We start from the raw sequence: 19523 nt of genomic DNA, 5'->3' as shown, positions 1-19523 counted from the left end.
TTAATTTATAAAGTGCACACCGCACAATAAAATGTACTGGCGCTTAAATAGGCCAAAGCAGAAATGTGAAAAACTCACATGTATTCGTGTCATACCCCTGGCATTAGTAAACAACTAATTTATTCGGCACACTCCCATAGTAACGACTTTGCTGTCGATGCCATTAACAGTAGGTAATGTTGATGTGTCATGTTAGTAAACAAATTAAACGCAGGTCAGACAAATACTATTCTTTAGTTTCTACTTTTGCAGTAACGAAACCACAGCGTGCCTAATGTCTGCCTTTAAGTACATTGAGTATATTTTTTAGCCCACGCCGCTGTGCTTTGTTACACAAATCCCATATTAATGAAGCGTCCAGTATCAATTGAAGAATGCAGTGAGCACTAGCGAAGGCGCTTATTTTTCACCTGTTTTTATTTTGGTTTCTGTAGCCCCGTTATGCTCGTGTTCTCACTTTGGTAGGAAAGCTATTACTGATTTTGTTTTCTTTTCTTATCCTTTCTCTTGGGCTGGTACCTTGTAAACGCAGCCGGCTTGCGTGTATTTCACGGAGAGAACAGCGCCTCGGTGGCTGGGCAGCAGAGGGGTCGCTTTAACCGGCCCCAGCGCCCTATAGCGCCAACACGCGTAAGCACCGGCTGATCTGAGGCCTGCTTGGCTGCTCGTCTAACAAAGCGTGTATTTTATTTGAGTTCAAAGCCATTGTAGCGGGACCCTTATCACAGGGCAAGAAGTAGTCAGATTGTCCTAAATTATGTCCAAGCAGCCCCCCTGGACGCGGGGATTAAGAGATTAAAGGAGGGGGTGCCGTATCCCCGGTATGGTAATTGGCAGGCCTGATTTGCACTCGCACAAAAGCGGCCGGGGGCCTTTGTAGCTGCACAGAGCAGGCAGGGCCCGACTGTCAATGGGCAGAAGCCTGATTAAAGGGCCTATCGGGCCGGCGAACCGTGAACAAACCCCGGGCTGCTCCCGAAAACTAGCTGCGGACTCTAGACTGGTCCAGGCCGCGGCCTCGGGCAGCACCGGGCCGTATCTGAGGTGCGCAGGCCCGGCCTGCACCCGGGAGGGCAGAGGCCCGCACGGGCTGCAGCAGGGGAGAGTGTTACCACCCCACAGCCGAGGGGCAAGGGCCCAGCGTGTGGGCACCACAGAATGAGCCCCTCATAGTTGTGGTTTGTCACGCATCGTGGGACCGTGTAAGGGGGTGAAGTAAGTGTGTGTGCGCACGCGTGAATGTAAGTGGTGTTTTATAGTTAGTTACACACTTGACTAAGTGTGTGTGTTTGGGTACTTTTTGGACACACTTTTGACTTCGCAAAGTGCAGAAATACATCGACATAAAAGCATAGTTTCCAACCCCTCAGATTTGCGCCAGACTTGGTGACGGTTGGAGTGCCCCGAACCTGGTTTATCGGTTTCCAGAGCGGCCTGAGAATGGATGGGGCGCACCTTTGTAAACGCATCCGCGTGCGCCAGCGTGTGTACCTGTGTACCCGTATGTATATGTGAACACACACGGAGCATATACTTACAGAAGGTGAACATACATTTATATACATGCACCTTTATTAATTCCAATATACACAATCATGCCTACACACACACACCCTGGCATCTACGAACATCAGTGACACACTGTATCGCATATGAACACACAGGCACAACTATTATAGGGTGCATTTCAAAAAGTCACAACAGGTCAAACAACGGTGTAGTTGACACCAGCAGATCAAAGTGAGCAGGCTTACAAAGAACTTCTCGGGGTCCGGGCAGTGCAGGGGGTTGGACCCCTGAAATCCCGGCAGGCAGGGTTGGGTAAGACAAAGCGGGACCTGGGCGAGCAGAACTGGACAGGTTCGAGTCTTGGGTCGGCTCACTATCCCATGATTCTGGAAAATCACTTAATTACCCCGTGCATACAAAAAATGTATGTGTCCTTGAGTAATGTAGTTGGTACTCAGGTAAAACTCTCCCAATGCCTTCGGGTCGAGTTCGCCCTATATAAAACTGCAAACAAAAAAAACTAAAAAGCACATCCTGCAGCCAGCAGGCAAACAACAATTGTAAACTGCAGCACAGCGACGCCTTCCCACAGTCTGGGAAAAATTAAAAAACGCAACTTGTCAAAACAGAGGTTTGTACTCTGCGAGCATACTGATAAATCTTTATTGACAATAACATACTTCTTGGAAGTATATAGTGTGTTAGAATTCTAACAAATTAACACAAACACAAAAATATTTACATTCTGGTATAGAATACATTTAAGAAAACAGTTCGTGTTTTTCACGGTTGACAAGCTCTAAAGTCTTTGAAATTACAAGTTCAGTGCTGGGGGGTCGCCGGGCACAAAGTTCAGGGGTTTTTTACTCCACAGGGTAGCCTATCTATTCGATGCTCCAAGAAAAGGCAACTTCACAAATCATGTCCTTTAAAAGCCCAGATGCCAAAACTCCACATTCCATTATTATGTCCGGGCCCCTACACACTTCTGGGTAAAATGCACTTCCCATCTGCCCTCAGCCTCTCTTTCGCTTGAATACATATATATAATTCGCAGCATTTCCGGTCAAACCGAATACACCCTGAAAAATGAAAGAACATGTAACCTAGCGCAAATAAAAAAATATTGAAATGTTTCTTTATTCACTTCCCGTGCAATTCAAGTTTCTGAAATTGAGGTTTTCTCATTTTAAGCTGGCTTCGTGGACTAATGGCTGAATTGATTTCGTTAAAAAGATATGGGGAAACGGTCAAGTGCAAAATGTACCGTGGTTATGTGTACTTTCTCGTGAGCACACCTGCAAGAAACATTGATTGCTGGCACATCACCTTGAGTTGGTGGCTTGTTTGGCACGGGAGCCTGCCACCCATCCTCAAGCGCTGCTACCTGGCTCCGGCCTCTCTCCCTGGTTGCCCCCTGTCTTTTGTTCTGTTTTTTTGTCTTTTGTCTAGAAAACATGGTTTTGCTCCCCCCGAACATTCCCAGCGCAGAGCCGCGCTGTGTGATTTTGGGCGCCCCGTTCTCTCCCCAGTGTCTGTGTGGTGGTGTGAGCGGCGGCGGCAGCTACAGTACGTCCTCGGTAGCCCGGGGAGGGCTCAGTCGTCGGAGGTCACGTCTATCTCTTCGGGGCTAGCCTGCTTGGTGGCTATTCGCCACCTGTTGATGTGGTGCGTGCCCTTCTTCTTTTGGGAAGAGTCCGAGCCCTCCTCCTCTAGTTTCTGGCGCTTGAACTTGGTCCGCCGGTTTTGGAACCAGACTTTCACCTGCGGAGGGAGAGAATTCACGGGTGAGAAAGAGAAGCCACCGGCGTGAGACCAGACCCGACCCATCAGCCCTGTGCAGACATTCCCAACTCAGGCCCTGCAGCCCCCCTTTCAGGAAGTAGCCCTTCGGTATCGAGAGACCACCTGGAAAAGAGGCCCCGAAACCAAGTTCACAGCCTCAAGACCAGAGAGCGTTCACCTTTCACCCCTTCTGCAATTACACCCCCCCTCCCTCCACACACACACACACACATACACACAAAGTGCGGGCCATCATCGCCCACTGGGGCAAAAAATAGGCCTGGACACAACAATTAAAGTGTCCCCTAATAGTAGTCAAAATAGCTGAAAAGGTGTCGAGCATTTGCAAAGCAGGCTAGTTTTGAGCTTACGACGCGCTGTAAGGGTCTTTTGCAAGCTATAGGCGCGCGCGTGCATCTTTGTTCATTGCAGGCCATGTCTGCCACGAGGCCATGAAACAGCCTGACCCTGTCTGGCGCCCTCTCACCTTCAGCATGGAGCAGAAGCTGGCATTCGCCAGCCCTTCCTTAGATCCACTACCCCTTAGCCTAAGCTCCTGGAGACCTCCCCCCCTCCCCCCCCGTTTAATGCCCAAAACCCAACTCAGCAGGGGCACCCGCCCCCAGCAGAGGATCAGGGAGCGCCCTGCGCACTGCTGGAGAGCCGACCTCAAGTACAGAAAGTAACAGTGAACACCACCAGAGAGGCATCGGGAGAACACCAAAGCAGCGACCAAAGACAACAAAATATCAATTTACGTGTGAGCGTCAATGGTGCGCACAGGACAGCACTACTGTGACACTGCTAAAGGACGGACAAAGGAGCAACCGATAAACTACACTAAAACCACTGCCGCGAGTCCCAAACACAAAGCCACACTGGTAGAAATACAGAAAGCGCGCTGCTGTAAGCTACACGGAGCACCCCAGCCGCACAACACACCTCACCAATGCTGCTAGTTACACTAAGTACTGCTGATACAAAGCCACTTCACCTCTGCTGCTACTTACACTAAGCACCGCTGATACAAAGCCACTTCACCAATGCTGCTAGTTACACTAAGCACCGCTGATGCAAGCCCACTTCACCAATGCTGCTAGTTACACTAAGCACCGCTGATACAAAGCCACTTCACCTATGCTGCTAGTTACACTAAGCACCGCTGATACAAGCCCCCACACCAATGCTGCTAGTTACACTAAGCACCCCTTATGCAAGCCCACTTCACCAATGCTGCTAGTTACACTAAGCACCGCTGATACAAGCCCACTTCACCAATGCTGCTAGTTACACTAAGCACCCCTGATGCAAGCCCACTTCACCAATGCTGCTAGTTACACTAAGCACCGCTGATACAAAGCCACTTCACCTATGCTGCTAGTTACACTAAGCACCGCTGATACAAAGCCACTTCACCAATGCTGCTAGTTACACTAAGCACCGCTATTATGGAACACAATTCACCAATGCTGTTCAATACACTAAGCATCGATGCTATGAAATACACATGACAGCACTGCAGCTATAAATGCACTGATGCTAATTACACTGAGCACCGCTGCTATGAAATACACAAGACAGAGATGCTGCTAATTACACGAAGCACCGCTGCTATGGGATACACACTTCAGCACTGCTGCTATTTAAACTAAGCGCTGCTGCTATGGAACACAATTCACTAAGGCTGTTCAATACACTAAGCACCGCTGCTATGAAATAAACATGACAGCACTGCAGCTATAAACGCACTGCGGCTAATTACGCTAAGCACCGCTGCTATGGAATACACAAGCCTGCACTGCTGCTAATTACACCAAGAACAGCTGCTAGAAAATGTGACAGATCTGCTGCTAATTACACTAAGCACCGCTGCTATGGAATGCACAAGACAGCACTGCTGCTAATTGCACCATGCACTGCTGCTAGAAAATGTGACAGAACTGCTAATTACACTAAGCACTGCTGCTACAAAATACACAAGAGAGTAGTGCTGGTAATTACATTAAGCACCGCTGCTACAAAATACACTTCTCCAATGCTGCTAACTATCTTAAGCTCCACTGCTATTAAATACACAAGACAACACTACAGCAATAAAACACAAGCCCGCACCGCTGCTAATTACACTAAGCACAGCTGCTGTGGAATACACAAGACAGCACCGCTGCTATAAAACCCACAAGCCCGCACCCGCTGCTAATTACACTACGCACCGCAGCTGTGGAATACACAAGACCGCACTGCTGCTAATTACACTACGCACCGCTGCTGTGGAATACACAAGACCGCACTGCTGCTAATTACACTAAGCACACTGCTATGAAATACACAAGGTAGGACTGCTGCTAATGAATCAAGCACCGCTGCTATCAAATACCCAGGAGAACCATGTTGCTAATTAGAGTAAGCACTGCTCCTATAAAACACACAAGACAGCACTGCTGTTAATTCCACCAAGCACCTCTGCTGCAAAATACACAAGTCAGCACTGCTGCTGATTCCACCAAGCACCTCTGCTGCAAAATACACAAGACAGCACTGCTGCTGATTCCACCAAGCACCTCTGCTGCAAAATACACAAGACAGCACTTCTGCTGATTCCACCAAGCACCTCTGCTGCAAAATACACAAGACAGCACTGCTGCTGAATAACTTAAGCACTGCTGTAGACGACACAAACGGCACCAAAACACCGCTGCTGCAGAAATAGACAAAACAGCAGTGCTGCTGCTGATTACCTTAATCACTGCTGCCACTAAATACGCAAGACAGCACTGGTGCTAGCACCTCTGCTGGAAAATACACAAGACAGCTCTGCTGCTGATTACACTAAGCACTGCTACAATAAAATAGCCAATACCACTTTGCCTCGAATAACATTAAGCATCAATTATATAACATTTACGCCCAGCACTGCTACAAAAGACAGGGAGCAAAGATGTTGCGCGAATGTCAAAGCATCTCTGCTGCAAAGTACGCGAAGTACTTCATCCATGCACTGCACTCCTACAAAGCACAGAACGGAGCGCCGCTACCTCACAGCACCAGGCTGCGCAATAACCCAAGCAGCACTGCCGCAAAATACCCGATCTGCAACTGACACAAAACAGCCTACGCCGGGCTCGCCTACTATCTAAGTACTGTTGACACAAAACATGCAACCGACCACTGCTGCCAAGCACCAAGCTGCACTGCCACCGAACACACACAGAACAAAATGACACACCTCGACGTCCTAGCAAACACTACTGCAAAACACACAAGCAGCTTTATCACACATTTCGCTGCACAGCACGGTGTGCTCGGCATCAACTAACAATGTAAATACCCAAAGTACGTGTTTCAATGTAAACATTTCAACCATCCGTCCAACAAATCACTCACTGCAACACCTACTACAAGATAACTCAAGTACCGTTGGCACCAAATACTCACGACGGCCGTGCTAGGAAAGTCACGGCTCAGCACTGATACCAAATAGCCCAGCCAAACAATGCTATAAAGTACACACCACATCAATAGGACAAAATACACCACGTAGCACTGCTACAAGGCAGAAAGGAACAACACAACATATAGAACACCTCAATACACACTGTACAATAATCAAAGCTGCGCTTCAGAACAATATACAATGCAGAACTTTAACATAATTCGCAACGGTATATCGAAACTGTGTTCAAGTTGTACTGCAAGGAGATATATGTAACAATGCTGCTACAAAGTACACAAGCAGCAATGCTACCATATACCCGCTTGCACTGCCACAAAATACGTAAAGCGTCATTGCAACTAAACGCATAACTGCAGTTCAACCAAATGTGCAAAGTGTGACAGAAACAAGACACATAAAATAGCACTGTTACAATACGCACAAAGCAGCGCTGCCAACACATGTGCAAAATATCGCTGCCACAAAATACCCCAAACGCTAATGCCACACAAAACACATGGGAGCACTGCCACAAAATATGCAACTGCCACTGCTACACGGGGCAGAGTTGCAGTGAAGCAAAATACACAAGGCAGCGAAATAGATCATTGCGCGCAACATTGAAAATACACTAAACTGCGAAGCGACAAAATGCACAAAGCAGCATGCTGAAATGCAACAAAATGACCACACCACCTTTACTTATTACCGGGGTAACGCGGGTATGAAACGTGTCCAAACAGCTCAGCCGTGCCACAGAAGAGAACCCTCGGAACGCATGGACGCGCCACATGCGAGGCCACGGGCGCCCCGGCGTACGAGGCGGAGGCCTGTCCGTCTATTACTCCACAGCGCAACTCGGCTCGGTGGTTCAGCTGTCCGTGGCGCTTTCACGACTCTTTCCTGAGGTCAGGGGGCTCAGAGGTGCCCAGGGGAACGAGAGGTGTCAGAGGACACAGCGTGTGCCACCATGAGCTGAAAGTCACCCGGGTTAGGCGGTTTGAGGCAAAGGGCACGGCCGGCTCCTGGCACAGAGGACCCTAGAAGCACGGAGGGCCCGGGTCACAAGATCAAACCACCTCCCTAGGCGCCCGCCCGCCGGCAACGATTCACTGGAAATCCAACCAGACTACACTTCTCGCCCTTCATGTGTGGCGAGGAGACCAGAGCGTTGCTTCTCAAAAACACCCGGGTTTTCACTCAGAGGAATGGTTTAATTCTTTCTTTAAAGACACAGGTCAGCAGTGTTTTGGAAATGACGCGCCAATCTCAGATATATATATAAAATACTTCTTTATTTTTTATAAAATCAGCTGTCATCAAGAGTGCAGTCCAAGACCTGAACCGGGTGTATTACCATTTGCCCAAATAACAAGGGACCCTCTCAGCCACATAACAAAGGATGGTTAACTTTAAAACTCTCCAACTTCCTCTCCTTCATTACAGATCGAGGTAGGTTCCTTGACCCGACAACGGCATGGCACCTGATCTACCTGCGTCCAGCCTCGAGGCGCCATCTGCGGTAGACGGGCCTCAGTGCGCAGAGAAGCCCTATCTGCGCGCTGGCAGGAGAGCGCTCTCTGCCGCGAAGGACGTGGAAGCGCTTTAAGAACCGCCCTACGGCAGCACTCGGAGCGCTCTATGGGTCATTGCACCAGGCCCCCCCCGAGAGGCCCCGAGCCCCCTAGCCGCGCTCGCAGGTGAAAAGGCCCCTAGGACTCTAAACTGGACACCAATAATAAACACATCGCTCTTAGGATGAAACAACCGACTGCCCGGGGAGTCGACAGACCATGCGTCGCGGCAGCTGACTCCCTATCCAGGGCCGCAGTGGGGGGAGGGCCCCCGAGTCGCTCTTTTCATTGAGTTAAAAGAGTGCGCCTTCCCCCCGCCCGACTCTGCCCCGTCTGAATTGAGCAGATAAAGTTAAACTCATTCTGGGGAGCGGGGATTTTTAAAGACGGTTTAGTGATAACCCGCTTCACTGCAGCTCTGATCCGCCAGCTCCCCTTTATTTCAGATCAGATCATCACCCCAATGCCCCTGCTGGGCAAAGCGGCCATGACGGCGAATAGGGGTGACTTTTAATTCGCTTTTTAGCGCACTAATTGAGGGGGAGGACGGTTCACTTGTCCGCGTTGTTCGGCCGCAGGGAACTGCTCCCGGGGGAGACTGCGGCCTGACACCAACACAAAAGACCCCCCCACCCCAAAACCCCGCCGCACAAAGCGCACCTTTGAAAGGCAGCTTGTCCCCCTGGACGTGATTCCAGCGAGCCTCTGTAGGCTCTGGCTGGAAACACACAGAAACGGATCTTTCGTTCAGGTTTCATTTCGTTGGACTTGGTACAATAAAAAAGCACGGTATTACGGACAAATCGGTATAGACAGGTTACAACTTAATCCAAGGGGACCGAAGACATAACTGAAAAGGCTCCACGGAACCTGTGAAATATTGGTTTAAATACCATAATGACAGCGGACTTCTAGGCGGAGTTGTATCGGTGTGAACACTACAGGGATTATGCGGCAATTGAAAGCCAAATTATGTGGCAGGGTTATCTAAAGTGTGTTGCAAATGAGGGTCAATTATGAAGCACATTCTCTGACAGCACGATTTTAATCAAAGCTACAAACGTGATTTGTGATTTGTTGAAATCTGCAAACCATGTGCAAATGACGTGGGAGGTGCTGTAATGTCATATGTAGTGTAGTAAAGACACTGTCACGGATTCTCATAATTCACCGCCTCCGCCATCTCAGTTCTCTTATCAACAATGGATCGCGAAAGTTAAACAAAACTCCAGCATTCACAGTTTCCAATCATTGCTTGCTGTGGACAGCAGCTTCAACAACCTCTCCTTCCGCCGAGGGAATCTCCGTTTTTACAACATAAACGCAACTTGCTTTATTCCACACAGTTAAATGCATCAATAATTGCTGTTGTCGTCTTCATGCAGCCGAAAACTTGAAAACTAAACTGCATGGGAAATATTTCACTTGCTATTTTGAAGAAACATTTCCGGGTTTGAAGAAAATATATTTTTTTAAGCTGCCATAAAATAAATATTTTATGTACGAAACACATAATGATCTCTATATTTTAACTTTTCTAAATTGTTTAAATGTTTGGCTATCTCCGTGGGGGGAGGGGGCTAGAGAGAGTGTGTTGTGTGTGAATGTGTGTATGTAGATCAATTCGACCTCATCGTAGCAGACTAAAAACAGCTCAGTTTTGCTCTCAAGGAGCAACGTTATGTATTCTGAGATGCCCAGGTAGCAGAGGTGTGCGCATACAAAATGCTGCACTCTGGGTAGCTTGTCACTCATTGCCTGGAACTCCAGCTCTGTTCACTGCCCTACGCTCATTGCATAATGTGCAAACACTTCACACTGCGGCATTAATAAACAGCAGAACACTGCTCTTTGCTGGGACAACATTAAAATAGCTGTCGAAATACAATTATATCTGTGTGTTGTAGGTAAAGTAGGAGGCCAAAGGCCAAGTGGTATGTAAATGTCACAGTGTGCTGGCCACAATTGTGCTTCTTAAGAGACACACTCGTGTGTGCTCACAAGTCACAACACACACTCAGAATACTATATTGTTTATACATGCATTGTATATATGATATTCAATATATAGCGTGCGCGGGAACAATATGCATGCTATCTAAACACGCACGTGTTTGTTCGTGCATACATAATACAAGTTGGGTGCTTTCATTACACAGAATAACGTGTACTAACATTGAACAGGGAACAGTGAAATATAGAAAATATTTTACAGTTCCCACTGGTATTTGGGGTTCATCATCATGATGACAGCCTCCGACCTTCTGCAGACGTTTACCGTTGTCAGGGTTGCTAGGGTTATGTGGCTGGGAGGATCCAATTATCTAAATAATGCTTTGGTTTCGAAATTATGCGGCCAAAAAATATGTGGCACATTCTCTGTAAGTATTTACACCCCTTTACAGTAGAAACGTTTTTGTGAAATCTTAAAATTAAGAAAATCGTGGCAAATTATGTAGCAAATGTACTACATCCGTAATGGCATAAACCACGGCTTTCACCATTGACAAATGTCCATTATTTGAGTAAAAATGCCTTCATTTAAGGTAAATACCACCAAAACCTCATAATTCCAGCAAATGTCCCTTGCTAGATGTAATTAGAGAAAAACAGCTCGTTTAAGGTAACTTCCAGAACCTTAATATGTAATGTAAAAACAACATAATGAGTAATGTGTAATATGGTTGTATAGTAACATCTCATGGTTTTGGTGAAATTTGTTTTCACCAGAGGTCATACCTTCTGCCGTGCACTGTGGGTGAGAAGGATCTCACACTTTCATAAACAAAATGCAGTAAGATTTACTCCGCATTTGTGTTAAAAATGTTAGCCCTATCAATCAATCAATCAATCAGGTCATTTGTAAAGCGCACTACTCACCCGTAGGGTCTCAAGGCGCTGGGAGGGGGGGGTGCCGCTACTGCTCGAACAGCCAAGTCTTGAGCTTCTTCCTGAAGGAGAGGTGGTCTTGGGTCAGGCGCAGATTGATGGGAAGTGAGTTCCAGGTCTTGGCGGCCAGGTAGGAGAAGGACCTTCCTCCTGTTGTCTCTCTTCGGATGCGGGGGACGGCGGCGAGGGCGTGGTTGGTTGATCTGAGGAGGCGCTTGGGAGTGTAGAAGTTGATCCGGTTGTTGAGGTAGCTCGGGCCTTGGTCGTGTAGGGCTTTGTGCGCGTGGGTGAGGAGACGGAAGGTGATTCTCTTGTTGATCGGGAGCCAGTGCAGGTCTCTCAGGTGTCCGGAGATGTGGCTGCGTCGGGGGATGTCGAGGATGAGTCTCGCCGAGGCGTTCTGGATCCGCTGGAGTCTCTTCTGGATTTTGGCCGTGGTTCCGGCGTAGAGGGCGTTCCCGTAGTCCAGTCGGCTGGTGACGAGGGCTTGGGTGACCGTCTTCCTCGTCTCGGTGGGGATCCACCGGAAGATCTTACGTAGCATGCGCAGGATGTTGAAGCATGACGAGGAGACGGCGTTGACTTGTCTGGTCATGGAGAGGGAGGAGTCCAGGATGAAGCCCAGGTTGCGTGCGTGGTCCGTCGGTTTGGGTGCGGCGCCCAGGGCGGGGGGCCACCAGGAGTCGTCCCAGGCGGAGGGCGTGGAGCCCAGGATGAGGACCTCCGTCTTGTCTGAGTTCAGTTTCAGGCGGCTGGTCGTCATCCATTCGGCTACGTCTCTCATCCCTTCGTGCAGGTTGGCTCTGGCGGTGGCGGGGTCGTTGGTCAGGGAGAGGATCAGCTGGGTGTCGTCGGCGTAGGAGATTATGTTGAGGTGCCATCCTGTGATGGCTGGAGTGTACTGTCAACAGTGGGACAACACCTGTACACCATCTGCAAAACCCTGAACAGAAAACAACAGCCGCGTCAGCATGGTACGGGTGGACCCCTATGTCAGAAGCACTCCGCCGTGTCCGAGGCTCCGAGCGCCTTGTGCACCTAATAAAAGCACGGCGCTATGCTGTGACTAGCGCAGGGGATAATGGAAGCATTTACCGCAATATACTTACTAAAGCATACAGGACAGCAACGGAAACAAAAGCAGAATATTTGTTTCTGCCATAAATCGCTCAAGTAAACTAAAGCTTTATTTAGTGATTTAATTACACTCCAAAAAGAAAACAAACTTATGGATAGAAAAGCACGTCACCGCCTCGTTGACTGACCGTGAGAGCAAGCAACCACGACAACAAAGTCGAGAGATAAACCCAAACAAGGTAGCACTAGCAGCCTGCACTGTAAGCGGTGGGGCAGGCAGCAGTGTGCGCTCCACAATGCGGGGCTAAAGCGACGGTCACTCCGCTGCGGAGAACCGGCGGCACACTGCTGAGGGTGGCAGGAGATGAGCTTCACTCTGTGGGGCCGGGAACAGTGAACTCCACTCTGTGGGGCCTGTAGAGGTGTGTAGTCACCCCCTGCCCGGCCGGCTTGTGATCTGATGCCAGGGGCACCTGCCCCGTGCACTTTGGACATACGCAGGAGGCAGGGGCGAGGCGCGCACACGGCCTGGCCGTGGGCAGTCACTCTGAAGTCCCACAGAGCGCACTTTCCCCCTTTACCTAGAGTGTGGCCTGGAAGTGCAAATACGAGGTGTCCATAATTCTAGCCAATATTACGCACCGTGAAATTAAAATGTAAACCCTGTTTGGGCGTTATATAAAATAACTAACTCGTTTGAACCCGGCGATGGAGCGTGAGAAAGCTCAATTCCTCCGCAGGTACCATAACCACAGGGCCACCCCTCTCCACTCCATTGGCACATACTACCAATAAAAAAAGGTTTGTTTACATTCCCAAGCAGAGTCCCCAACCACTCACTGGCGCGCGCACTCATGCACGGGCACGCACACCCCACGCCAAGGATAGTCAGCTCGTCTTTCTTTGTCCTGAGTGGGCCCGCAGCGCTCTCCCCCCCAGCAGTGGCGCAGCAAGGGCGCCCTGGTGCAAGCACAGAGAGTGGGCCCACTGCTCTCTTGCTGAGCAGTAACCGGGGTGCAGTAAAGAGGCAGACCCATAAGCGGGGTGCAGAGGTCCCCCACAGCCCCGCCCGCCCCGGCCGCTCACCTGAGTTTCCGTGAGGCTGAGACTGTGCGCCAACTGCTTCCTCTCGGCGCCCACCACATAGTGGTTCTTCTCGAAGGCGTGCTCCAGCCGCAGCAGCTGGGATGGCGAGAAGGCCGTGCGGATCCGCTTGGGCTTCCTGGCCAGGGCGTTGTGGAGAAGGAAGCTCTCGGGGCTGGTGTCACCGCCTGCAGAGGAAACAGCGCACAAACTTACACAGGCCGCAACTGCAGCGCAAGGCATAACATATCCAAACTACACTCAGAACACCCAACATACACGGCGTTAACATCAAGCAAATCACCCCAGGCACCTCGGCACACTGCGCCTGCAGAGGAAACAGCGCACAAACTTACACAGGCCGCAACTGCAGCGCAAGGCACAACATATCCAAACTACACTCAGAACACCCAACAGACACGGCGTTAACATCAAGCAAATCACCCCAGGCAACTCAGCACACTGCGCCTGCAGAGGAAACAGCGCACAAACTTACACAGGCCGCAACTGCAGCGCAAGGCACAACATAACCCAAGTACACTTAGAACACCCCCAACACTAAGACGATAAAATCAAGGAAATCACCCAGGCACCTCGGCACACTGCGCCTGCAGAGGAAACCGCGCGCAAACCTACTCAGGCGCGCAGCTGAAGCGCAAGACAGCGCACGGCACAACATGTCCAAAATACACTCAGAGCACACAGCGTTCAAATGCAGTAAAAGAAAACACACCCTACACAGCACGAATGGCTGTAAGCCTTTGTCGACGTGCCTGAAACAAACAAGTTCCCAAAGCCCACCAACTGTTTAACTCGGAAAAAGAAGCTAAATTTAGAACAATTAGAAGACACTCCAGGGAAGCAGTGCACGCCGCCTTCTATTGACCACACTGTTATTGTTAATTTACCCCCACGGAAGAGTCCTTTATTGTTTGTTTTAATGGGTTATTAGAAAGGAAGCCATCCGAACTATACATGCGGCTGCAGCATTACTTTAATATGTATTACACGAATACCACCCGGCCTGTCCCGTGACTTCCTGTCCACTTCATTCCACATCGTGTCGGCCCCCCAGAATGCACGAGAGGGGCCCGGGCTTGAGGAACCCCGAGTTCACACACACTGCACTTCAAAAATAAAATAAAAACGCAGCCCGCTCTCCTGCACCGAGCAGCGACAACCGGGGACACGCGCCACTCCCGCAGGGCCGCGACCCCGACATCGACCTGCACCCCTTCACCCCCACTCTCGATAGACACCAGGATCCACTATAGATCACTCTCCCGCTGCAGAGAGACTCCCCCACACACACACACTTCAAGTTCAGGCCATCGATCCGTGCAGATAATGACCGCGTCACCCAAGGCCATTTACACACCAACATGGAGGATTAACGCCGAGTTTTAGAGCCATTTTTGAACTCACTGTCTCTCTCTGGAGAGTGAGAGGACAGGCAGGTGAGGGCCCCTGGCACCAACAGGGCATTCACTGTCTAACACCACGGCCCCATAATAAACCACTTCCAATACTGAGATTCGTTTCAGGCACTTTAGTTGACACAGTTCTTATTATGAAGATTGTAGGTGGCAGTTCTACAGCGCACATTCTTACATTCGTATGGCCTCGGGGCGCTAAACCCAACCGCCGCTTCTATGCATCGGATACACATCCAGCATTCCGGGCTCTTGCAAGTAAAACCTGGCCACGTCTCCCCAAATGTGTCACTTTTTACAGTTGTCTCCAGACACCGCCCTGGAGGGCCCGGGGTGCAGGCAGCGGCCGTCGGTGCTCTCACCACCGGACTGAGGCACCTTACCGTTGCCACTCAATCACCTAAATTGTCGCGTATTTCACTCAACTTTCTTTGGGGTTAGCACCCTGTTTCAGCTGTAAACAGAAAGTGACTGAGTGTTTTGGTAACAGCCCCCCACCCCCCCCCCGGCTCGTGTTGTTTTTCTTAATGTGAACCGTTTACCAGTTCACCCTTCAAACGCTCCAGATGAAACAATGGCCGCTAATTTAACGACAAAAAGCAATTAAAAGCGCGCCGTTGATGCGGACTAATTGTTTCAGGGGAAACAACACCAACTGTGCTGACAGGAAGGGTTAAACGAAAGCGGAAACAGCACCTCTCTTGACTGAGCCACCGACTCACAGTGTAACCTTTTTACACAAGAAATATAATTATCAGCGCCCCCGCGCTCTTCGTGGGAGACCATACGTATTATTTATACGGCATATGGGTGTATATTTATATGGTGTTCGCGTGCGTATTTGTAGGGAATCCGTGCATATGTACACGGTATAGACTGCCCACCTGTAGCTCCGCTTGACAGCAGTGGCTGGGAACCCCGAAACTGCTGCATATGTTCCCCATCAATGATCGATACATCTGTTTTTATTTAACAGTCGTCTCTGCTCAAATGTGTGCTTTTTTAACATAATACGTTCCCGAATTAGAAATAGTTTCACCACGAAGAAAGCGAAAGTAAAATACGATGGGAGGAAACAGACAACTGCTTATTTGTCAGCATCTATTTGTATACCTTTATTTTTACCCCAGAGAGACAGAAAGCCTACGACAACGCTCCATATTCCAGCAGAATCAAATCAGAGGGGGAAGAAATGGGCCGAGGGGCTACATTTTAGTTCAAGCTGTCAACAGCATTCGTTTGGAAATTCACTATAAATTATTCGAAGCCACCGGCTCAAAAAATAAAGGTAGGCCGTTTGAGCTCCCGTGACAGGCCGGGCCCCGAGGACAGACCAACAGCCTCGGCGCGACGAGCTGTCCCGGACTGAACCACCCCGGAGCCTGCCTGACTAATTCTTTTTCCCGTTAGCGACTTCTTCCCTCCTCTAGCACCTAGAAGCCTTTCTTCCAGTCGACATGTCAGTCTAGTCTCGGCATTTCCATTCGTTCTGTTTACTTCGCAACTTATATCGATGCCCGTCTTTCTTTCCTTTCGTTTTCTCATTTCCTTTACAATTCTCCCTTCAGTCGCTCGACGCTCACTCTCTCTATGTCTCTCATTTCTTAATCTCATTTGGCCTTAGTTCCTTCCCCGTTCTCACCCTATTTCCGCATTTGTAATTATATTTTTCTTTCTTTGAGTATGTACATGGTTCGTGTGTTTTTCTCCCAAAATAACATTTCACTGTTCTTCGGTCCACTTTTTATTCTTCGTTTGTATTCGCTTTTCCGATCTTTGTATTCTTTTAGTCTCACTCGTTGGTCCCATTTCTAAGGCTGACCGAAGAGTGTCTTTCCTCTTCTTCTCTTAACACCACGCCCCACTAACTAATAACCGTTCTTTTAGTTTTGCGTTTTCACTCATCCCGATCGATTTTCTGAGTCTTTGCCCGTGAATCGCCCCCTTGAGTTTTAAAATATGTTATGGAATTCGTTCTTCCCAATTCGGTTTCTGACCGTCCTTTTCGAACATTCTCTCTTTCGTCTCCTGTTTTTCTGGTTCACCGATGCGTTCATTTTTTTTGTTTCTTTCACTTGCCCCCTATTTGGATTCTTAACTCACTTTATCTCATTGTCGTGGTTACTCTGCCTTTGTTTTATTCTCCCCTCAAATACAAGTTTTCGCCGTTTCCCTTCTTTTATCATTTAATTTCCACTATATCTATTTTTTTCTTTCTTTCGTCACCCGTGCTGTCTCGTTTGTATCTCTCAATCGCACACCGTTTTTTCGATTTCTACCACATTTCGCTTTCACTCACTCCGATCCACCCTCTCCCCTCGCCCGCTCCCTCCCCGCCCCTTACCTTGGAAGCGGTGGCCGAGGTAGCGGTAGCGGTGCAGCAGCCAGGGGTAGAAGCTGGCCGGGTCCCCCCGCTGCTGGGCGGAGGCGAAGAGCGGGGCCCCGGGCAGGTGGTGGTGGTGGTGGGCGGCCAGGCCCGGGTGCTGCTGGTGGTGCGGGTGGTGCGCCGGGGGGGCCTGGCTGCCGGCCTCGGGCGGGAAGAGCAGCTCCCCGTGGCCCCCGGGGTGCGGGTGGTGGAAGCCCTGCAGGAAGGGGTGCATGGGGGGCCCCGCATAGCTCAGCGCGGCCGGCCGGATGGGCGACGGCTCCTCGGGCGACGGCGTGTCCTTGGCCACCAGGGACTCGATGGTGAAGCAGCGCTTGGGCGCCGGCTGGAACATGCTGCGCCCGGCGCACCCCTCCTCCGGGGAGGGGAGGGGGTCGTCCAAGGGCCTCTCCTGCCCGACAACCGCGGAAGTGCAGCGAAACCCAGTCAAAACTCGGAGGAAAAGCGCGAGCAATCGGACGAAGTGCAGGGGGGCGCTCCGAAGTGGTGGAAGTGCGGCGGAACCGAGTCCGGTGCGGGAGGAAGTGCAGCAGACGGCCAGTGCCCGAGGAAGTGCAGCAGATCCGGTTTGGGGCAGCAGAAAGTGCAGCAGAGCCGGGCTGACGATCAGTGGCCGAGGAAGTGCAGCTACACCGGGTCCCAGAACCAGGACGCGCAGCACCAGTAGGTCCGAGCCTGGAAGAAGTGTGCCAGAACCGAGGCAGGCGCAGGAGAAGCGCACCGGACCCGGGGTAGGTGCAGGGCAGCCCGGTGAATGCGCCTACATCTGGCAGAAGTGCCGCAGAATCCGCAGGAAGCGCAGCTGCACTCTAGGTGTGGCGCAGGCAGCGCGTGCAGACTGTCAAGAGGCAGGTACCCCTCGCAGGCTGCAGCAGGGTCCGGGCTGCAGCTGTGCCGTGATTGCCGCTGCACACTGAGGCTGTCAGGCTCCACTCCCCTCCAGTTCCGGGGGTGTCAGGCGAGCTCCTCCCCTCGCAGCCGACTCTGGTCCCTAGTTCTGCAGATTGCGGGCGCTGGTTCCAGCTGCGGGGGCGCGTGCTGCGGCGCTCCTGTGCCTGGTCCGGGGCTCGCGCTCACCTTCCTTGTGCCGCGCGCGCCTGGGCTCGGCCTCCTTCATCCAGGGCCCCGTCACGTGGGCGGTGTCCCTCGGGCCAGCGCGCGCCCATTGGCCTACCGTAGTGCTTCAGCTGGGCGGGGCCGTGACGTGCACGACGGAGCCCGGGATTCCCGGAGGCTTGGAGCCTGTGTAGAGGGAGGGGGAGAGTGTCTGAGCACCGGGGAAAGGGTCAGAGGGCGGAGATGGACACTCCAGGGAGTTCGGCAAGTGTAGCAAGTCAAGTGCATGTGAGCTAAGAGCAGTGGCGAGGAGCCCTGCCAAGTGCAGCCGAGCCAAGTGCAGCCATACCAAGTACAACCAAAGTTCAACCCAAGCCAGAGCATCTGCTTCAGGTACACAAGAGAAGAGTACAACAAAGCAGCCATGCCAAGTACAATTAAGGCAAATGGCATCAAACGAAAGGGAAATGTAGAAGCCTTGTTAAGTGCACCTGAGCTGAATGCAACGACTTCGAATGCAACCGAGAAAAGTAACTCAAGCAAATGCTTTTATACAAAATTCAAACAACACGTGCAATAGAGCAGAGGTTAGAAAAGTGCAATCCAGCCTAATGCAACGGAGAGTAGCTATGACCAGTGTAATAAAGCCAAGTGCAACTAAAGTGCATGTAGCTGAGCGAAGTGCAATTAAGGCAGGTGTATCTGAGCAGGGCGCAATGGACTGGGTCAGTACTGAAACCGAGACGAATGCAAACAAGCCAAGTACAATTGAGCCTTGAATATTCCGCAATGTTCTGGGAAATGCTGACTTTCCATTTGAATTCGTTTTTGTAATAAAACGTAATGGATGTTGTAATAAATTACGCCCGATTTATGAGTTGTCTGTCTATTCTTCCACCGGGAACTGGGTATGAAGTCTCACAAGGTGCACTCCTTATTTAGGCCCAACTTCGGCGGAAAGGCAGAGCTATGCCAAATGCATCTGAATCAAGTGCAACGGGGAGAAGCAATGAATGTGCAAACAAGCAAACTTCAACCAAGCGGAGTGCACCCTAACCAGCAAGCCAAGTCCAGGTTGGCCAAGTGCAAATGAAGAGACTTCAAGAGTCTTAAATCCTGCCAAGTGAACTGCAATGGAGAGAAGTTGTGCTAGATTGCAAAAGAGGGAAGAGAAAGGAACCAAACTTGGTGGACGAAAGTTGTGCCAAGTGTGTTCAGAATTTAAGGGCAAAATCTTTCCATTGAAAGGATGAGTGGTACTAGGAGCAAGTCAGGTGCAACAGGGACAAGGTAAATCG

The 19523-nt window shown here is 50.4% G+C and overlaps 1 protein-coding gene across 1 annotated transcript; it reads right to left on the bottom strand.

The window, feature by feature from the left end:
• Window positions 1-2156: 2156 nt before the first annotated feature.
• EMX2 (empty spiracles homeobox 2) lies at window positions 2157-18245 on the bottom strand. Its single transcript, XM_078641194.1, has 3 exons — window positions 17128-18245; window positions 13354-13538; window positions 2157-3273 (listed from the first exon to the last, which is right to left on the bottom strand). Exons 1-3 carry the CDS (start codon window positions 17501-17503, stop codon window positions 3106-3108), a joined length of 729 nt encoding a protein of 242 aa, XP_078497320.1. The 5' UTR covers window positions 17504-18245; the 3' UTR covers window positions 2157-3105.
• Window positions 18246-19523: the final 1278 nt, after the last annotated feature.

The sequence above is a fragment of the Lissotriton helveticus genome, chromosome 5_1 (assembly GCF_964261635.1).
Source record: "Lissotriton helveticus chromosome 5_1, aLisHel1.1, whole genome shotgun sequence".
NCBI lineage: Eukaryota > Metazoa > Chordata > Amphibia > Caudata > Salamandridae > Lissotriton > Lissotriton helveticus.
The sequence above is the reverse complement of the archived record's forward strand: the minus strand, read 5'-3'. Positions and strand labels throughout refer to the sequence as shown.

What these genes read in the sequence shown, in the direction of transcription:
- EMX2 (XM_078641194.1), bottom strand. Translation starts at nt 17,503, where the DNA reads ATGTTCCAGCCGGCGCCCAAGCGCTGCTTCACCATCGAGTCCCTGGTG. An exon ending in CCTCGGCCACCGCTTCCAAG is followed by an intron (nt 13,539 to 17,127) that starts GTAAGGGGCGGG and finishes TTTCCTCTGCAG; the next exon opens with GCGGTGACACCAGCCCCGAG. An exon ending in TCAGCCTCACGGAAACTCAG is followed by an intron (nt 3,274 to 13,353) that starts GTGAGCGGCCGG and finishes CTCCCTCCGCAG; the next exon opens with GTGAAAGTCTGGTTCCAAAA.